A 19,959-nucleotide genomic window follows, 5' to 3' on the forward strand; every position below is an offset into this window, starting at 1 on the left:
CAGTAGGCTTTGGTTGTGTTTTAAAGATGAATTTAGCTGCCCCTATTTCTTTTTCTTCTCTTGTTTTTTTTCAGATCATTATCCAACTCAGGAAAACCAGATGTCCCTTGTTCTCTCTACATGAAAGAGCTTCAGGGTTTCATAGCAAGAGTCATGAGCGACTACTTCAGACATTTTGAGTGTTTTGACTTTGTCTTTGATAACACTGAAGCCATGGCTCAAAGAGCAATTGAGCTTTTCATTCGCAATGCCAGTCTGATCAGGCCCCTCGGAGAAGGTGGGAAGATGCGCCTGGCAGCGGATTTTGCACAGGTACCCCCCTCAGTGCTGGTTTCTGCTTTTTAGTGTCATTTCCCTGATTTCACTGAAAAGTGTCAATGCTTTTGTCCCCATTGAAGTGTAAACAGGCAGTTGTAGAGATTGGTACATTCCAGGTCTAAACATTCTCTCTAAGATACTGGATCCTGAGACATGCATCCACTAAGTCATTGAAGATCCCTCATCACTGTAAGGCACATTCAGGGAGGTCTGACAGCTTCCTGTCCAGGTGACTGTTGCATTTAAATTCGGCTGCATCTTGGCATGTTGTCCCACTTGGCCCACCTCAGTGGCACGTCCGTCATTTGCCACCATTCATTCACTTCATTCTTTCTCTCTCTTCTAATGGAATATTGTGTGTCACTTCCTTAATCACTCTATATATCACAGAGCCCACAGTGGTTAATGGCTAGCTCAGCTGCTCTGCAGTGAAGGAGACAAGCTAAAGAAACATCAATATCCTGGGCAAGAGCTGCCTATGGAAAACAGAAGGGCAGTTGTCCTGTGAGATTGTCTTCGTGACCCAATTGACTGACCTGCATCTCAGCTTTGCTTAACTCCCGTTAAGCAAAGGGAGTTAAGCAGGACTAAACCACAAAAGAAGTTGCCAGATTCATATCCACTACCTGTGGATATATAACACTATCTGTGTTATCTACTATATCCAAATTTAATTTGTCTGCAGTACCACTGTATGGTTAATGTGCCAAAGAATCAGGCATCCACGGATCAATCTGAGGCTGCCATTTATGATTATCCAAGTGGAAAAGGGAATTAGCACCAGCTGTCTGCATACTGAGTGCTGATTTTGGCTGGTAGGTAAGTGAGGTAGGAGAGGAAGGCAGGGAGGGAGGAATTGCTGCCACCTCCACTCCTTCATCTGGCTGCTTTGTATCATTTGCCTGTGAGTTACATACTCCTGAATAAAATTTTTTTATTCATTACTCAAAAATAGCAAATCAGCCCTTAACCACAGAAATGAAGGGGAAGTTTTCAATTGCTTTCAGCCCGAAGGTTCCATTCCCTTCTCTATTTTGGAGACAATTGCATAAAATTGGAAGCAAAAAAAGGACACTTGACTCTTCCTGTGGAAGTAATAGAGATAATTTTTGTAATTTATGCTAATTTTAACTAAAGTAAGTCATATAAATTTGGAAAATATTTTCACCTGATTGTACAGTAAAAGCATCTGATCTAAGCACCTGTTATAATCTAAAAATATAACTTGTTAATAATTTTTAAACACTGATTTTTCTCATTCTGACATGGGTTACCTTTTAAGTGAAAAATGAAGATATGTTTCTGTACAGTGTCGAGGAATTTGCTGGTCTTCCCCACTGTGATGAGTATAACTCCTCAAAGGACAGCTGTGTAGAGATAAATATTCTGATTTCTTTTGTACCACAGTATCAAAATAGGGTTTGAATTCATTCCTATCTCTTGCCTTCAACTGTTGCTGCATCTGGGGGCTTGTGTTTTTCTTTTCTTCACATTGCACCATGTTCTTGGCTTGTTTGAAAATGGGCTTAAGACAATAAATCCGTGTCCAACCAGCTGCAGGAGCCAGCTCAGTGCTCCCTCTGTGCCTTGAGCATCTCTGCTCGGAGCTCCTCTGGGTGTCCCAGGCTGCACAGGGGCTGTAGTGTCCAGAATGGCCTGGACACTCAATCCTCTTGCTCAGGATAGAAGGAAGAGGACTGAAACCTTTTGAAAGTGGACACTGCCTTCTGTCCATGTTTTCTGGGATGTTTGTGCTCCTCCCAAAAACCTGGTGGATTTTGTGGATGTGCCCACCATGCCAGCTCCTGGGAGCCTGGCAGGAAGGTGGTTGTTGCTCTGACCCAGCCAGGAGCCCTGGTGTAAAGGGCAGCTTTCATGAGGGCTAGGAGAGGTTGCTGCTGCTTTTGGCTGAGGAGGGCAGGGAGCAGGTATTTAGCTGGGCTGCTGGCTTGCTGAGAAGGATAAATTTTTCCAAATGGCCATAAGTGCCATGTGCAGGGTTTTTTTAGTCCCAGAAAGGCACTGCATTGTTGGACTAAAGCCAAACCCAAAGGAAACAACCTGCCTGGAAAGATACTGTGTGTAGGAGTAGGTTTGTTTATAAACTGGTTTTACTTGTCTTGTCTTGTAAAGTAATTTTTAATTTTCTCTACACAAAAAAGGGTTACATATTCCTGCTCAGAACTGACTTTTGACATCTAAAACCCCTTCTGGTGTTTTGGGGTTGCTTGCAAGCAAAAGACCTGGGCAGAAATCTGTCCAAAAGCTTTGATTAATTTGAGTTCTTATTATAAACACACATGCAATGAATCAAGTAACCTTTGATTGCATCAGATTTTGGGTATCTCATGCTTCTTCACATTCCTTCAGGGCACTCACAGAGTTACAGCTGCCTTATACTCAGCAAGAATAGCTTTGGCTGAGAGTCTGATTTGAAAATTTTTGCGCTGAAAACGTGTTTTACTGATAAGTTGCCTCAAAACAACAGGTGTCCACACAGAAGGGAGAAAATGGATTTCAAGTTCTCTTCATTCAGAACTGGGTTTGCTGAGGTGCATAACAGCCAATTTTCTGGAGTGAGCCTCAGCTACTCATACATTAGGTATTACTGCTGTAGCTCTGTTGAATTCTGTGTCTTGCCCTGTTTGCAGTGTCAGTATGGCATTGGGCTGCCCTGTGCATTGCAGATTTCTCAGCAGTGAGACCAGGTGTGTGCTACTGTGGCAGCTGTAAAGAGAGCTATGATAGGCTAGAAATATGCCTGAATATCAGTAATGTGATTGCATGTAAATCAGTGCTTACAGGAACGTTGCAAGCCCTAGGAAATGTGCACAGCACTGCAAGGTTGTTATCAGTGCCACAGTTCCTTGGGAGTCTCATTTGAAACATTCCAGGCTGAGTTTAGCTCTTTTCATGCTCTCAGTTTTTATGCAAGAAATTGCACAAGATTACTTTTCAGCTCACTCCTGTATACACCCAAATCAGCTTGTTTTATTTGGTGTTGTATTTTCAAGGTGCCCATAATTCAATATTCACATATTTAATACCAAATTTCACTTTTTAATTCAGTACTTGTCAGACTGAAAAAAAAATGTTCTCCTAGAGGCAAGCAAGCCAGCAAGCCCTGATGGTTTTCAACACTTCTGTTTCTGGGGAGTGCCAGTTCTTCTCCAGAGGACCTTTTAACTTGCTTGCTGTTCAGAGTTTTGGCACACTTTTGGGATTGTGGCTTGTAGTTCAGGCCTTCCTAAAACCTGCTGGAAGTGCTGGAAAATGCAGCAAAGAGTGAACTATGTTTATTGGTCCTGTTAGAGTTGATACTATTCTCTATATGCTGTTCTGTGTTTCTTATCTAGGCATGATTTATGGTTGGGATTTTTGGCATTGTTCAGTACTGTGGTCAGACTGTTTTGACAGGGTACAGTTAATGCTGCCACTAATTCTTCAAGTCTTTCTCAGAAAATTACTGCAAAATATTTGGGTTTTATTGAATTTTCCTAGAAAAATGTTTTTATGGTAGAAGTTTACAATGTAAATTCTAGTGTAGAAGAGCTGTTCCTAGCTGCTGGCTAGACTAGGGTCAGAATCTGGTTTTCTGATTCAATATGTGACATGAAGAAAAAAAAAAGCAAGAATATTAGGCATTTGGATTTTTTAAAATGTAGACAGATTTGCTCATTTGATCAAACATGATGATACAAGTGTAAAAATGCTTTTTATAATTTTCCTAAAAAATTTGCTTTCTAGTTTCTTACAGAGAAATGAGAGCAGCAGGATGCTGTAATCACAGTTGTGGTCATAAAGACAGAAACTACTAAAGCTAAAATACATGTAATGTTTAGTGCTAATTATCTTCCTGGAAAGAGGGAATTATTTGCTGATGTGTATTATTTTAGAGGTGTTCCAGCTGGAGGGTTTACTTAAACATCAACCGTTTTGGGATTGCTGCACTGGGGAGAAATCAAATTGCACATCCCTTCAAGGCCAGCTTCTTTCATATAATAGTTCAGCTCTTCTGCTCCCTTGCTTGTTAAAGCATTCTGTCCTGGTGAATGGCTAGAAAAAAACATTTTGAGGTAACATTTAAAAACTTGGAATTCATCTTGGCCAGGAGGAAATGTAATTGCTAAAAATTTAATGTTAAGATTTTCCAGCTGAAAAAACAGCTGTTTAAGTAATGAGAGGTCTTGAAAATACCACAATAGGCACTAAAAAATAACTGCACTATGGGTTTTTTTAAAGCACTCTTCAATATATCTGCATTATCTGTATCTAGACTACTATCAACTTCACCCTTGGGTTGCTGAACATAATCCAATTAGAGAAGCCAGGCATGTGATGTATTTTTTTCAATATGGCCAGCCAGTGAATAGTTCAACAGATAATTGACCACCTAGCCATGGGCTATGGCAGAGTCATATGAGAAGAAAAGATAATATTGCCTTTCTGGGCTTAGACAGCATTAACCATTGAAAAGAAGCACATGTTGGCCAGTGTGTCCTGCAAAGCACAGCAAACTAGCATGAATAAATCATGGAAAAGCAATGGGTTTTGAACAAAGCTAAAAGAAACAAGTCATTAGGCCTTCTTCTCTTCTATCTGCTGCTTGCTTTTTGGCAAGCACATTCATCTCCTAATGCTCCCCTTGGATTCTGTGCTAATGACAATATCACATCAAGCCTCTGTGGTTGCAAATTACTGCTTGAACACCTGATTTATCACTGAATTTAACCTGGATGTTTGAATTTTCAAATTCGCAGTTTGGAAGGGAAATTTGGAAAAGAAACAGGAAATGCTACTTACCCTTTTACATGGAAAGTCCACAGGACGTGGCTGAGTGAAAGGCCTTGCACACATAATACAAACACTGGCTGCCAACAGCCAAAAGCATGCCCTGATGTCAGAGCTCCCTGGCAGGCTTTGAAACCATTGCTGTGTGTCACAGCAGAGGCTGCTGCAGCAGAACTCACTGTGTGAATCAACAGTTGATGCCGTTTCAGGTGATGACAGGTAACACAAGCAGAAGTGATGCACGCTCAGTTCTCTGCCCAATTCCAGCACCTTGAAAACAGCAGCTGTTCCAGCTGAGTGGTTCCTCCCCAGCACTTGCTCCTGGGCTGGCACAGTGCTCAGCAGAGACACTAAACCCCTCAAGGTGGCCTCAGAAATGATTGTGACAGCAGAAGGATGCCGTAGCATCCCACCGTGTCTCTGGGCTCAGATAAACACCTAAAATTCAAGGAAAGAAAACAATCTTAGTTTTTATGTGAATTATACTGTTTATTGGAGAGAGATTGGGTTATAACACAAAGACTAGTATTGTAAAGTTTAAAAAAAAAAGATTTTCTGTGGTTTATGTACATTTTTACCACATTAGTTTTCACTCATTCCCACTCTTCATGAGTCAATGTGAGATAGTATAGTATGCTGCAAAGCTTAAAAACAATATTTTTCTTTGGCAGCTATTACTTCACGAATCCACCATCTGCTGCCATTAAATCTATCTAGTTCTAGCAATACTAATAATTTCCTACAGCGAATAAAGGTTGAAGATGAAGTAACAGAATTTTCCAAGTAATTTTTCTTCTTTAGTACTTAAAACAAAAAATTTTAATTTATGGAAACTACAAAGTATATTCATGAGAATTCATTTAAATTTGTTTTAATAAGGAATTGGTTTAGCTGTAGAAAGTTTCACTTAACGTCTCATTGCTTCATATTATGTTCCAGGAGCAAAACAATCTTTTAAAACTTATTAAGCAAAATTATATTTTGCTATGCTGTTATTTCTTCCCCCCCCCTTGAGTACCGTTTGATCTGCACATCTCTGTTTGCACAAGTCAGACTGGCAGTTTGCTGCCTGTTATCAAAGTCTCTAAAGAACCTAAAGGAATTATCATCTCCCTGGTCCCTCACAGCTACAAGCCCCCAGCTCCCACCAGAGTTAGGACACCAGCTCCTGCAGGATATCAGTTGCTTCCAGCTGCCCCCAGCCAACACTGACGCCTGAAACGAAGCTCTGGAGAAATCAGAGTCTTGCTCCCATTTGTTTTTCAGGATCTGTAGGGCTCTTGTATCATGATGCAGCAAGGCATACTTGGTTAGCTCCTAATTTTGGCTGCTTGCTCCTGATCCTGTGTGGCACAGCAGCCTCTTGGCTCCCACCTGTGCTCCTGGGGCACCTGGGGGAACAACATGCTGAACTTGCTGTAAGCTTAATTGCAGCTTGGAGTTGGAGCCCCTCCCTGCAGCGGTTCCTGCAGAGCCTGCCTTCCCTGGGAGCATGCCCTCACTCCCTTGTGCCAGCAGATTCAGCACAGCAGCTGGTGGCCCCTGAGCCACAGGGACACTGACCTCCCACCTGCTGGCAGGAGAGGTGACCTCATCCTCAGGGTGTAGAGAGGGGCCATTTCATAGCCTAAAGATTTGGGGACCAAACAGGGCAGCAGGCAAGAGGAAGCCAGGCTGTTACTCAGGTCTGGAGCCTTATTTCCTTACATCCTATATTTTTATTCACTTTATTCTTCTTTCTATCTCCATAAAATGCAGATTTCAAGTGGCCTGGAAGTGCCTGAGGTAGGCAGGTACACAGAGGTCCCTGGGCTCAGGCAGTGGCTGTGCACACCCCATGGGAAAGCTCTGTGAGGCATTCCCCATTGCTTTTCAGAGCTACCCACCTCTCCTGGTCTGCAGGGGAAGCCAAGATGTTGGGTTGGACCCTGTGGCTTTCCCAGCTTTGCCTGAGTGTCATGTAGGGGGTTACTCCTACCAACTTGGTCCACCTGACCTAATTTAGGTGTCCACCTTGGGGAAAGGTGCATCATCCCCCCCAGGAGTGGCTGTTTCTTGCCACTGCCTTTGAAGAGAACTTGTAGATATTGAGAAGCAGGTGAGATGACTCCTATCCTGCCAACTGCTTTTAAAGAGGGATGCCTGAAGTATATAACCTTGATTTGCATTATTCAGTTTCAGTTCTTCTGGGTTTAGATGAACTATGGCATCATAGTTCACTGCACCCTGTTCCTTGTTTATGCTGGAACCCCAGCATAGTTACGTGCCCTTGGTGAAGCTGGTGGCCCAGCAGCCATCTCTGTCTGAGGAAATGCTGCTGCTGCTGGAAAGAATAATAAAATACTATTAAAGACTTCACTGTAAATAGTGTCATAGCACAAACACTTTGAAACTCGTTCAGCAATATTACTTACAAGGGAAACTCATTGTATGGTGGTTTTGTTCCTGTTACTTATTTTAGCTGTCATCCTTTGAAACTTAGTTTAATTGTGTATTATATGGAAATCAAAGTCTGAATAGTCTTTCAAGTTGGGGATTTTAAAAAACAGAGAATAAAGCTTGAAAGCTTGATCCGTTATTTGGCTGACACTTCAGGAATGCAAAAAGTAAAGACTTCATCCATGTCTGAGTAAAATTACCTGCAGGGTTTTCTTAGTGGTGGTGTTTGTGCTGGTGTGCACATTAACTGAAATTTTGCTGTGTAATGTTCATGTTCAGTCTGGGATCCAGAAGGGCAACAGTTCTTTCTCCCTTCTGTGTCCTCACTGTTAATGAAGAGCCTGTGACAGAATTTAGATGTAAAAACCCAAGTGGAGCCTGGCTCTTCTTCAAGAAAGCTGAACTCTCATGCTTCTACAACAGAAAGTGTTTTAAACTTGTTTGTTTTTAAGGATGGCTGCTCTAACTCAGAAACCCAACAGTATGAAAATAAGTATGAAAATAATGGTCTTACTCTTTAACCATGATTCCATATGACCCTTTGGCCAGCTGCCTTCTATCTAATCTGTATAGGTTTTGTGCCCCAAAATTTGGGACCCACTGTTCAAGAAAGAATCATTTTAACCTTGTCCTTCACCAGAGGAAAGGGAGGAGAGGGTACCCAGCTGAAATGTGCCTGCAGTTTTACTACTTTAGCAGTGGTTTGTGGAGACCTGCCTAGATTTGCTTTCTTCCCAGGCTGAGGTCAGATTGTTGGGGTGTTGACACAAGTGCTTCATTAGGAAACTCATCACCAACAAAATTAACCTGCTGCAAGAAACAAAGCTTTAGTCTCAGAAAGCTCACGAGGCCCCTTCTGTTGTTATGCACAGACTGTCTCTATCATTTGTCACGAAATGCTTACTGTGTTGCCAAGAATAAGGCAGAAGTCTTGGCTTGGGCAACATAGTATGAAAGGAAAAGACAGCTTCTTGTCTTAATTCAGCCACCAGATAGAAGTCACTGACTAAGTCTGTAAGTTTGGATTATTGCTTAAAGACAGGGTACTTCAGTGCCAGGTGTTATGTTTTGGGAGACTCTTAATTCAAATGGACCTGTTTGCTTTTGTAGATGGAGTTAGCAGTAGCACCGCTGTGTCGGCGAGTCTCTGACTTGGGGAAGTCCTACAGACAGCTGAGGTCATTCAGGTGAGGTGCAGTCACAGCATGACTAAACTGTATTGCAAAACTGATTTATTACCTTCTGTTAGTTCTGATTGAACTGAGAGCTTTTTTGGCAACACCCACCTGCAAATTAGAAATAGATTAAAGTTCTTTTAAATTTTATGCAGAGTATAACTATGATTTAACAATCTTTGTCATGCAAATGTTGGCCAAATTGTACTTTTTTGTATTGCTTTCAGTACATCTTCTGTATGACAGTGAATTCTGTAGTTACCTCAAATGTTTTCACTGAAATACAAAATTTACGGTCCTGAGTTGTTTAATTACAATAGGCAACTGCTCTAAATTTTTGCAAACTGGACCTGTGTTGGAAACCCAAGATGCAGAGTAGGGGAAAAAACTCGATAGTTCTATCCTAACACAATACTGCCACCACATAGAGGCACTTTTCTAATGCATAAGATAAGTTTTTTCTTCATTTAATGAGTGTATTGTTACATTTTTCCAGACCACTGCTGTTCCAGACCAGTGAGCATATTGCCAGTAGCCCAGCTCTGGGAGAGGTTATTCCATTCAGCATTATTCTTCAGTTCTTATTTACAAGAGGACCACCAGAGCTAAAATCACCCTTCCAGGTAATAAGATCAACCTGTCTTTTATTTTCAGATGTCCTAAGGTGCAATGAGCATTGTAGTTTGCCCTAGCTGTTTTAGTTAAAAATTATTCAAATGCATATTTTATATAATTTTTGGCTTTGTTTCTATTGTGGTAAAGGTATTATAATAATTGGTTTACTAAATTGATTGATTGATTGGTTGATTGATAGTAGGGATACAATAACCTAATATTAAATAGACTCTCAATTCTTTATTATTCTCTCAGCTCATAGTAGAAGTTTCAGACCTTTCCCCAGGCTGCAAATTGCCTGGATCCTTCTCTTGTAAGATGCAGGAAATCCAGATAAAAACCCTGCCAGAAATGGGCTAACAGCTGATGTAGGAGATGACCTCTGAGCTCCCAAATAACATACTGGGCTATTCCTGTTAATTGTCTTTGATTTCTTAATTCATTCTGCATCACTGCAGTATTGAGAGCCTCATGTGGCTTTCATTTATGTCATCTATGATTCTGAAATTGGTGTGTGTTTCCTTTTTTGCATTTTGTGTAATTGGTGTTGTGTTTCTCTGTACCAGAGGGCTGAGTGGTCCATTGCCCGCTACTCCCAGTGGCTCGATGATCATCCATCTGAGAAAGACAGGCTTGCTCTCATACGGTAAAAATGGTGCTTCTTTCTCCTCTACATTTATGCTAATGGAGCAGTAACTTGTCTGCACACTAGGACTCTTGAAAAGTAAAAAAAATGTGCCTCAGGGGATGTATCACAAATACCATTACATTCTCTCCACTCATGGGACAAGTTGCAAAGTGGCAGAAATATAAACTGAACTCTCCCCTCCACTGCCCTGTACTCAAACTCTCCAGTGCCTTTGGAAGGAGCACATAATCCTCTTGTAAAGGAAATAAACCGTGCACAGTGATGGCTTAAATTAATAATGAGTTTTTGGAAACTGCCCCTCTCTCCTGACGGCTGGAAAGTCAAGACTGCAGCTGTCCGGTCATCTTTATCAGGAAAGAGAAGCTCTGAAAGCTTAACCAATATAAATGTAGGTAGAAATCTATAACTGGAAAACCCTTGTTACACACCTGGAATGTTACTCTTCAGGAAATCAGCCCATGATCTTTAGAAAGTAAAAATTACATCAGATTTTTGAATTCTTGCTAGGGTAGATGACTTCATAGCTAAATATTATTTTGCATCTTAAGATGTTAGGAAAAGTTATGAAGAGTCTTGTTTTTCAAATCAAGCAAAGTTTTAAAGTATGTTAGAGAGAGCAGATTTGTATGACCATGAGGAAACCAACCTGGGGATCCTCAGGATTCAAGACTCAGATGATCATTTGGCTCCTAAAGCCCTAAACTTTCCAGCCATCTTCTCAGTGACCTTGGTGTCCCCCCAGCAGTGACCTGGGACACATGTGGCTGTGCCGGGCTCCATCTGGCCTGGGAGCCAGCTCTGTCCTTGAACCACCATGCATGGATGTTGCCAGCTTTTGCTGGAGTGATAAAAGCTGACTTTTACTTTCCAGCCAACAGTGATTGTGCCTCAGAAATTCAACTGTTTTCTGTCCACACTTCTAAAGCAGCCAAGAGGAGTCTGCTATAAATATTTACACTTCCTGAAGCTGATAGCACCACACAGTCCCATGTAGTGATCAGGCCAGTTAAGGAGATACTAGTTGATCACCAGTAGATGTTAATAGGATTTATTTCTGAAATACTGAAATACAATCTGTGTCTCTTCATATTTTTGTGTATTTTTCGAAAATCATACTTGTGATAAGTCTAGTTTGTCTAGAAATCCAGCTTTTCTTGAATTTCAAGCCATGACACTGAATTACAGGGACATAGGTGACAGGTGTATATGTAATCAGCTATGAATATTTTGATTGTAATTTCTGTCCTGATAGTACTAGCAACTGGCAGTGTTGAATCTCACGTATAGTAGGGAAAGCAGGGAATGCAAATCTTTTGAGAACTGGTGGGATTTTTTTCTCTTCAATTTGTTTTCCCAAGTTTGAAAATGCCATCCTTAAACTACAACACATTTTTGTCTTTGTCTGCAATTAAATTTCTTCCTGACTGATTCAGTTAATGGGAGTGCTGGTGGTCATGTTCAGACACTGATAAATTGTTCTAACCATGGAGGCATTAAGGAACAAACCTTGGGATGAGGCTTTTGGGCTGAGACAGTGTCATCCATTAGACCAAGTAGAGAAGCTGGAATACTGAAGTTTTCCTTTCAATCCTTTCATTGACTCCTTTATTCATTTTTCATGGCTGGTTTTCCATATGTAACGCAGGCAAGCAGACATCAGTCACTAGTATGACCACGAATCACTCATATTTTCTTTAATACTCTATTGGAAGATTTCTGAGCCAGCTCTTTGTGTGTCTCATATGAACCCAAGTTGAGCAGCAGCCCAAACTGCTCTTCTCTCAGTCACCCTCTTCAGGCTTTTTCCACCTGTAGTTGTTCAGCTGTGTGAGTTGAGCTTTGGATGTTTGGAGCCCTCAGATCCCTGCACTGGCTTACATCAAGATATTATCTTTTTGTTTGCTGCAGCCTTGCAAATGGCAATTTTGTGCAACTTCCCTTTGTAACAACTGTGCAATTACTCTAGGGACCTGCTGCCTAGATATTAATTTCCTTGTGTTACCAGGATCCTTCTAGCCTCATATTAAAGCTAATTGGAGTGCTGCTTCCGCTCTGTAGGTCTTAAATGCTTTGCTTGCAACGTGGTGTGAATGGTATGAATTAGTCCCATTCTGAGCATTTCTGTGCATTTCCTTCTGCTTGTATTCAGCGTGGGGGTGGTATTTACCTGGCCAGAGGTATATTTGCCAGACTCCCTTTATAGACAGCAGAGAGAAGCAGGTGCTGCTGGGGCTGATTCATCTCATCCTGAAGCAGGTACCTAAAATAGGTCAGTTGCATTGTGTCCTGAAAGCTCCCATTTTCTCTGTTCAGTGAATGGAGTGTGGGCTGGGATGCAGGAGCTCTCTCAGGCAGCCAGCTGCCCTGCAGACATTTAAAGTTAGGTGAGATGACCCTGCTGCAGGTGTCCTTCATGAGCAGGGATTGTGTTGAAAGGAGCACTTCTTTAAGTGGCTGGGGCAATTTTTTTCTTTTTCTTTTTAAATTAAGCTTGAAAATTTAACTTTTCTTCCATAAAAGAAGCCCTATTAGACATGACAGGATTTGAGCCAGCCTGAAGGACAGTTCATCCATTCAAGGGCCAAATTCTTACCTTTACCATTAGACTGTGTGTAAAATCCCCTTATTCAAGCTCGCCCTTGCTGAAGCAGAGTTGAAATCCAGGCCCAGTGAAGGGTTCATTTCCATAAGGAGCTGCTGTCCTGAGCTGGGCAATTGCTCTGCCCACTCACCTGCCCGGGGCAGGGACAAATGGCAGCTCGGGGAGCGCCGTGAGAGCCCCATCTGTGCTGAGCTCAGCCAGGCTGGGCAGATCTGTGTGCTGGGCTCAGCCTGGCTGGGCAGATCTGTGTGCTGGGCTCAGCCTGGCTGGGCAGATCTGTGTGCTGGGCTCAGCCTGGCTGGGCAGATCTGTGTGCTGGGCTCAGCCAGGCTGGGCAGCTCTGTGTGCTGGGCTCAGCCTGGCTGGGCAGATCTGTGTGCTGGGCTCAGCCTGGCTGGGCAGATCTGTGTGCTGGGCTCAGCCAGGCTGGGCAGCTCTGTGTGCTGGGCTCAGCCTGGCTGGGCAGATCTGTGTGCTGGGCTCAGCCTGGCTGGGCAGGTCTGTGTGCCGGGCTCAGCCAGGCTGGGCAGAGCCGGCAGATCTGTGTGCTGGGCTCAGCCTGGCTGGGCAGATCTGTGTGCTGGGCTCAGCCAGGCTGGGCAGAGCCGGCAGCCCTGCCGGGGCCGCGCTGAGTGAGCGCTGCCCCTGCTGGGGCAGGAGCGCAGCCGGAGGAGCTGCGGCGCCGCCGGCCACTCATCCACCCGAGGGGTGCTCAGGCGTCTGTGACAGCGCACGGCTGCAATAACCCTGCTCCTCTCTCGTCCTACAGGTGATGCTGCTGGAGGTTCTGCTGTTCGGTTTTACAGTGATTTTTATAGCACTGGATTAAATAGACCTGGTGTCACACAGATGTGCCCTTACACAGCAGATTTTTCATTTTGTGCTTTGCCCCAAAGTTTGCAGAGCAAACAGATTTTGCCAAAATACTAAAGAAAAGTCTGGCCCCAGCGTCCTGCAGCTGCCCTGCTGATTGCAGTGCACAGGGTGCAGTCCCAGTACTGAGCAGAAAGATGATCCCTGCCTCTTCTGAAGCTCACCATGTAAATCTGACTCCATTTGACCAAAGGCAGAGCCCAGGAGGATAGCACTAGGATTCACAATTCCATATAAGATTAATTAATTAGAGTCATTGTAAGGGATCCACATTAAGATCCCTTAAGAACCACAACCCAAATTATACTTTTTTTTTCCCCTTTTAACTCTAGACATAAATCTTCATGGGTTCAAATAACATTTTAAAGAAGAACTATCAGGGTCTTATATAATCAGCTTGTCCTGATTTCCAAGAAAGCTCATGGTTTTGCTCATGCAAGTGAAGTAATTTAATAAGTGCTTTAAAATCCTTTTCCTTATGTGGGAGGGCATCTTAAACTTAGGGCTTTTTTTTTCCCTTACTTCTTATGGCATTTTTAATGAAGCATTAATATATGCAGAACATCCCACCAACCCTCCTTCCATAGCTCTCTTTTACAAAAAATATTTGTAATGTATACCATAGCTTGTCTTTTGAAATAGAAACAGATTGCTGAACAGGTTTTATGTCCTTTATTAGACTGGAAGATGCTGAATTTAGGGCATTATTTAGTCTAATCCCTTCAAGACTATGTTTTGTTTATTACATAAACAGGTTTTCTTCCATCTTAAAACAATAATACAACTATATTTTACATCTTTTTATATGATAACAGCTGTGATCTCCTCTATGCTGGAGACTTCATGATAGTGCTGTTTATTTTTCCACAACTACTTTGGCACTGGTATTTTTGCAGTGTCCTCAACAGGAGTGAGCCTGCCTTTCTAAAGACAAGATTTTAATGGTAAACTGGTGCATCTGAATTGAGTCCTGTACCGCCAGCATAAGCTCATTTGAGCTAGGTCTGCTAAAGTTTACCAAAATGTCATGGAAAATTCTGCATTTCAAGTGTTAACAAAGCCCCTGAATTAATTAATCTTCCCAAATAAGAGTCAGGTAGGCTTCCCAGCAGCTCCTGTGATGGTCCAAGTTGCCCAGCTCAGGCAGCCTGCACTGAAGTCTGGCTGCATGCAGCAGCAATCATCTTGTTTTGCCACGAGCAACTTCCTGCACTGTCCATGTTCTGTATGCTGCAGTCCCCTGAAGACTTCTTGACTGTCTTCAGCATAACAAAATTCCCATCCCAAATGAACTTCTGGAACCATGTCTACTCTATGACCATTGGTGCTTTTAGTTACCTCTTCCAGCCCATTCCTCCCTCTCACTCTGGAGCAATCTCACCATTACTCTCTGGACTCCAAACAACCTTCCTCCCTGGGTTCATGGTTTGTGCCATTTTGCTACCTGGACCTTTCCTTACCAGGAATGGACAGACTTCCTGGCATGTCTCCGTGCTGTCATTCCCACAGGCAGCAATGCAAAGGAGTTTTCTGAGCTTGACCATGATTCCCTTGTCAGCTGGTAACGTGTGGAGCCCCAGGAGACTGTGGCTGCCTCTTTGCTACCAGCCTTTAGCAGCTGCAGCAGCTTTTCATCCTCCCCTTGGCTGCTTTCCTGCACCTGCCTGTGTGGAGCAGGCTCCCAGCCTTCCCTGGGTGGGCACAGGGAGCAGGGAGTTCTCCAGGCCACTTTGCTTTACCTGTTCTTTCTCTGCTTCAGGTGAAACAGTGAAATTATGAATTATGAATGGCTTTTTAAAAAAACCATTCAGCTTCAGAGCATTTAAATACTTCTATTGGAGATGCAGGTGTGGGATACAGGAAAACTGAATGCAGTTGGAGTATCCAGAAAGTTTTTGTTTTCATTGTTTAGTGTAAAGCTGTAAAAGGTCTCTTCTAGAAAAATGCCTGAGAATTCACTTAGAGTATTGACATCACTGATTGTCTTTGGAGTGGATAAGAGTTGTGATGCTCTTCAGGTTGCTTGTATTTGTGAAGTTTGACTCCATCTCTTTGAAACAATGCAAGCAAAGCCACAGTAAAAGAGCAAGTGCAGCAGAAGGGACCTACAAAACGCCTTTTAGCTGCCTCTGGAGTTGGTTTTGTGAGTTAAATCAGATTCTTTTGGGGCAGGAGAGAAGGAAAAATGATAAAAGCTTTTAGAAGATGTGACAGTGGGACTGTAATACTGCAGCATGGCACTTAGCATAGCCTAAATCTCATTCCATCTTGTTTGATCTGATGGGAATAACAGTCTGGCAAAGGATTATCAAGGGCTCACATTGAGTGGTTTTGGGTGCTGCTTTTAGGGTAAAGCTTCTCCCTTTCATCTATCTGGTTATCTCTGTAATCTTTTTCAAGGGCTTTTTCAAAGCAAGGAGATAAATCAGTTAAGGGGTAGCAGTGTTACCAGCTGGGTAATGATGCCAACCCACAATTTCACCAAGAGGTGTTAGAGCTTCCTAAGTTAAGCAGGTCAATATGGTTTTTTTTCTATTTTCAGCTTGTGATGATTTCAGAAAACTATTTGGGCCCACAACAAACTTTGAGGAGTGTATAGGATGGAAAAGACAGGGATACTGCTGAGTGGAAGGGGAGAGATTTATCAAAATAAATGACAGTTACAGTAAGAAAACTCACAGGAGTTTCTCAACTGTCTTTTTAATACAAGGGACAATTCTTTGTAGCAGCTAACAAACATCTAACATGTCTAATAATTCCTGCTGACCAGAGCACTTGAGTGCTGACCTGAGTGGAAATGTGAGACATTTCTGACTCTTCTGAAGCATCTCCACTCATCAGGATGGCATCCTTGATGGCATCCTTGACCCTTCCCTGCCTGCACTTCTCATCTGCTGCTCAGTCTGCTCATCACATGTGGGCCCCTCATTGCTACAAGAGGCCAGTTTATCTAAAAAGCACAATTTCCTGCTGTCCCATTCCCCCAGTTTTTCTCTCTAAATCTTGGGATTTAAAATAAACCTGTGGATATGCCTAATCTCTCTACAGTTCATGATGCTGATGGCCTTTGCTGGGAATGAAGTGAGCTGCTCCCAAAGCATTTTGTGGCTGCAGAAAGCAGTGTTTTAGTTGCCTTTTTCCCTGTAGACCCTGTGCTGCTCCCCAGGGACCATTGGGAAGGAGCAGGCTGAAGGTTTTCAGGGAGCTGACCAGGTGCAAAATGTCAGGTTTACTTTAGCTGGATAAAATAAATATTCTTTCCCTGTCTTTCTGCCTGTAACAGATTGCTTCTCTGTTGTGGTTTGTTGCTGTGCAAAAAATTCAGAGTGATTCCTTACAGTGTATTTGTACCTGCTGGGTACCCCACAGCAGTAGCTCACAAGGAAGTTGTTATCAAAATTTAAGAGCTCTCTAGTGCACCAAGGCCAGCATGAGGAACTGTTTCTGTGCTCAGTAACTTTATATCTCTGAAGCATCTCAACTCTCCAGTCTTCCAGTCCATCCTTCTTTTATCTCCCTCCAGACAACATGTCCTGGGCTTCAGCAAAGAGGGACTGTAAGTCTGGATACTGCACAGGGACATGGGGAGCTGTGGTGGAAATCCCCTTGTGCTGTGCTGTTCCATTCCCACCCTGTGCTCAGAGCTGAAGCTGCCTCAGGTTCTTTGGTTGCACAGTTGCACGCTTCACTCTCTCCCTGTCAAACTCTGTGAGCAGGGACTGCAGGTGGGGACAGCCAGCTCCTCCTGGTGCTCCCTGCCAGCGAGGCTGACGGATCAGCGCCGGCGGGAGCAGCCCCAGGACCAGCTCGTGGGGCCAGGCTGCCATGGCTGTCATTGGCTTCCAGGAACCCAAAGCTCAGACTCCTCTCTCCAGAGGAGTCTGAGGCTCTTGGCCTCAGGAGCATCTTCCATTTGCTAATAAAATGAACTTTGCTGGAAGTTCTCAGCCACACTCCGACACAAGTTATTGAGGAAGGGCCAAGCACTTGTTGTTTACTCACAGGCACCCAAGTGTACTACGACCCTGCATCTTCCTATCATGTCCCCTGGTTTGTCAGTTGTGGTGGGCTCATCTGAGGCTTCCCAGAGCTGCAGCATCAGACAGGGATCTTGGCTGCTCCTCTGTTATCATCTTACACCAGGAGAAGCCTCTGTGTGTGAAACATGGGCTGAATATCACTCTTCAGTACTTTTGCTTTCCTTAAGCCTTGCCTGATTCACTGCCTACTGCTGCCAGCTGCCAGCAGGCACGTAGCAGTGCTGCCTTCAAATCCATGAACTCTTTGTGCAGGAACGCAGGGTTCCACCAAAGGCTTGTTTGTTGGAAGGAGCAGCAAACATAAATACAGCTCTGCCTCCCCAGCCCACCAGCCTACAGCAGTGGGTGTGTATTTATAGGCACAACTTTGCAGATGCTCTGTGTTACAGTCTCCCTTGACCCCTGTGCCCCCCCACCCCTTCACCAGATGTGCACAACAACCATCTGCCTTCTCCCGGTGGGACTGGGAATGTTCCTGCCATGTAACTAAAAGCCAGCGGGCTCCCTCGCTGGCAGAGCAGCTGTGCTGGTTCACCCTGCACTCCCCGAAAGGAAGGCATGAGACAAAACCCAGACCCACTCCCTGCTCAGTGACCCTGCTGCCCTGGGGGCTGGTGCTTGCGCAATGCGGGAAGCGCTGTGGTGACAATCTGTGTTAGAAAAGGAACAGCCACATACCAGGAGCTCTATTAGTCTCCACTTGAAATGGGGTCTGTTGTTTGTGCATTTTCCTAATGTCACAGTTTTGCTGTAAATAGCACAAATATAAGCGAATTTTAGAAGGAAACTCCAAGATGATCGTATCAGTTACATGAAGAAATAGAAGCAGAAAAGGAGAAGAAAATTATATTCAAAGCTATATTTAAGTGTGGCAGCTCTAGCTTGGCCTACTTAATGAATTAGTAAGTTGGAATCTCAACAGATGAGCACTTACAGTGTTTGTTTTACAAATATGCTGTCACTCAACAATGCTGTGTACTAGAATGTTGGCTGAAAGGTGACCCTGTGTTGTAAAGCATCAGCACAGTTGCCCCTTCTAGCTTTGCAATGTTTATTTGTGGAGTTCCCACATGATGACTCCATGTGTGACATCCTGTGACAATGTGTAAGAGAGCCAGGCCGTGCCTTGCCAAAGCCCTCTCTGGGGTTAGTTTCCCGAGGACCAAGATGGGAGTTGCAAAGGCTGTGCCAGGAATCACCTCAGGGCATGGTGGGTGTTCACCAGTGCCCCACCTTTCATGCTGGAAGTTGCACTCAGCGTCTGCAGCAGCTGGAGATTATTCTCTCCCTTTCTAAAGGTTACCAGTGCAGCACTGAGCCCGAGTCTGTGCGTCAGAGCTGTCATTTCAAGCCATCTGCAACATGCTGCTTCTTATTTAAATGTTAACTCATTTGCTCCTCAAAAATGCAAGAAAGGAGATGAAGATCGTGGAACAATTATACAGAGCTTTGCAAGGCCTTCCTTGTTCACTTCCTTCTTCAGACAAGTAGGACCATCTGAGGAAAATTTTGCAGGAGGGAAGAAGGCAATTAATTTCTGTTGCAGATCCTGAATTTACAGTATTTAATTGCTTTAGCTACTTTACTTTTTTTTTTTTTTTTTTAGTGGTGCACTGGAAGCTTATGTTCAATCAGTGAGAACAAGAGAGGGAAAGGAGTTTGCACCAGTCTATCCCATAATGGTTCAGCTGCTGCAGAAGGCCATGTCAACCCTTCAGTGAACACACCTGGACAATGCTCTCACACCAGGGAATGGATGGTAACACAGCTGGGGGCTTTGGTGCCACATAGGTACTCACTGTACATGTAAATTATCCCCAAGTACATCAGCTTTACAATGAAAGGTTTACCTACTTCTTGTCTGAAACTTCTGTCTTCTTGCTTTATGTTCACATTACAGGAACTTACTTATACAGAAATAATATAAGGAAATTGTACAGCTTTTATGTGCTTTAAGTCTACATCTAATTGAAACATTCTTAAGCATTCCTTTTGAATCTAGAAAAGTATAAAATTAGAACTCAAATATTACAGTGCAATTGCTGAATATCTCAAATAAGGAAGCAGCTCTTTTCCTACAAGTAGAGTTTTAAACAGTTGAATACATTTTAGCCGTATTCAGAAAATTGTACTTTTGAAATGTTTGAATCATCAGTTTCCATCTAAAAATCACTAATTTTAACACAGGGAAAAATATTTATAACTAACCTAAATGCTTCTCTATTGCACTGCTATTTGCTTAGAAATAATTTATATTGATTTCAACTCTTCTTGCTTAAACTGTAATAAAGAACATAAACTATCCAATCCTGAAAATAGTATTTGAATTTCTTCACTAGCTTCCTAATGGCAGAGCATTAAAATATACTTTGGGTGGGTTCATGTAAAGACTTCCATGCAGAATGTGCTCATTGCTGCAGGGCTGACTTCATGATTACTCTTCTTCATTTTATAAAA

At 43.1% G+C, this 19,959-nt stretch overlaps 1 protein-coding gene and 1 long non-coding RNA gene across 2 annotated transcripts in view; one reads left to right on the forward strand and one right to left on the reverse strand.

Annotated features, from left to right (window-relative positions):
- Positions 1 to 19,818, forward strand: part of COG5 (component of oligomeric golgi complex 5) — a 173,508-nt gene extending 153,690 nt beyond the window's left edge. The window contains exons 18-22 of the mRNA XM_059847345.1: positions 75 to 312; positions 8,659 to 8,735; positions 9,220 to 9,346; positions 9,905 to 9,984; positions 19,109 to 19,818. Of these exons, the coding sequence (XP_059703328.1) occupies positions 75 to 312; positions 8,659 to 8,735; positions 9,220 to 9,346; positions 9,905 to 9,984; positions 19,109 to 19,223 (637 nt within the window). The 3' untranslated portion in view covers positions 19,224 to 19,818. The remainder of the gene's footprint in view (positions 1 to 74; positions 313 to 8,658; positions 8,736 to 9,219; positions 9,347 to 9,904; positions 9,985 to 19,108) is intronic.
- Positions 3,242 to 6,728, reverse strand: LOC132327794 (uncharacterized). The gene is made up of 3 exons (XR_009486616.1): positions 6,258 to 6,728; positions 5,122 to 5,547; positions 3,242 to 3,584 (listed from the first exon to the last, which is right to left on the reverse strand). It is a non-coding gene; the product is annotated as an uncharacterized LOC132327794 (long non-coding RNA).
- Positions 19,819 to 19,959: the final 141 nt, after the last annotated feature.

The sequence above is a fragment of the Haemorhous mexicanus genome, chromosome 5 (assembly GCF_027477595.1).
Source record: "Haemorhous mexicanus isolate bHaeMex1 chromosome 5, bHaeMex1.pri, whole genome shotgun sequence".
Taxonomy (NCBI): domain Eukaryota; kingdom Metazoa; phylum Chordata; class Aves; order Passeriformes; family Fringillidae; genus Haemorhous; species Haemorhous mexicanus.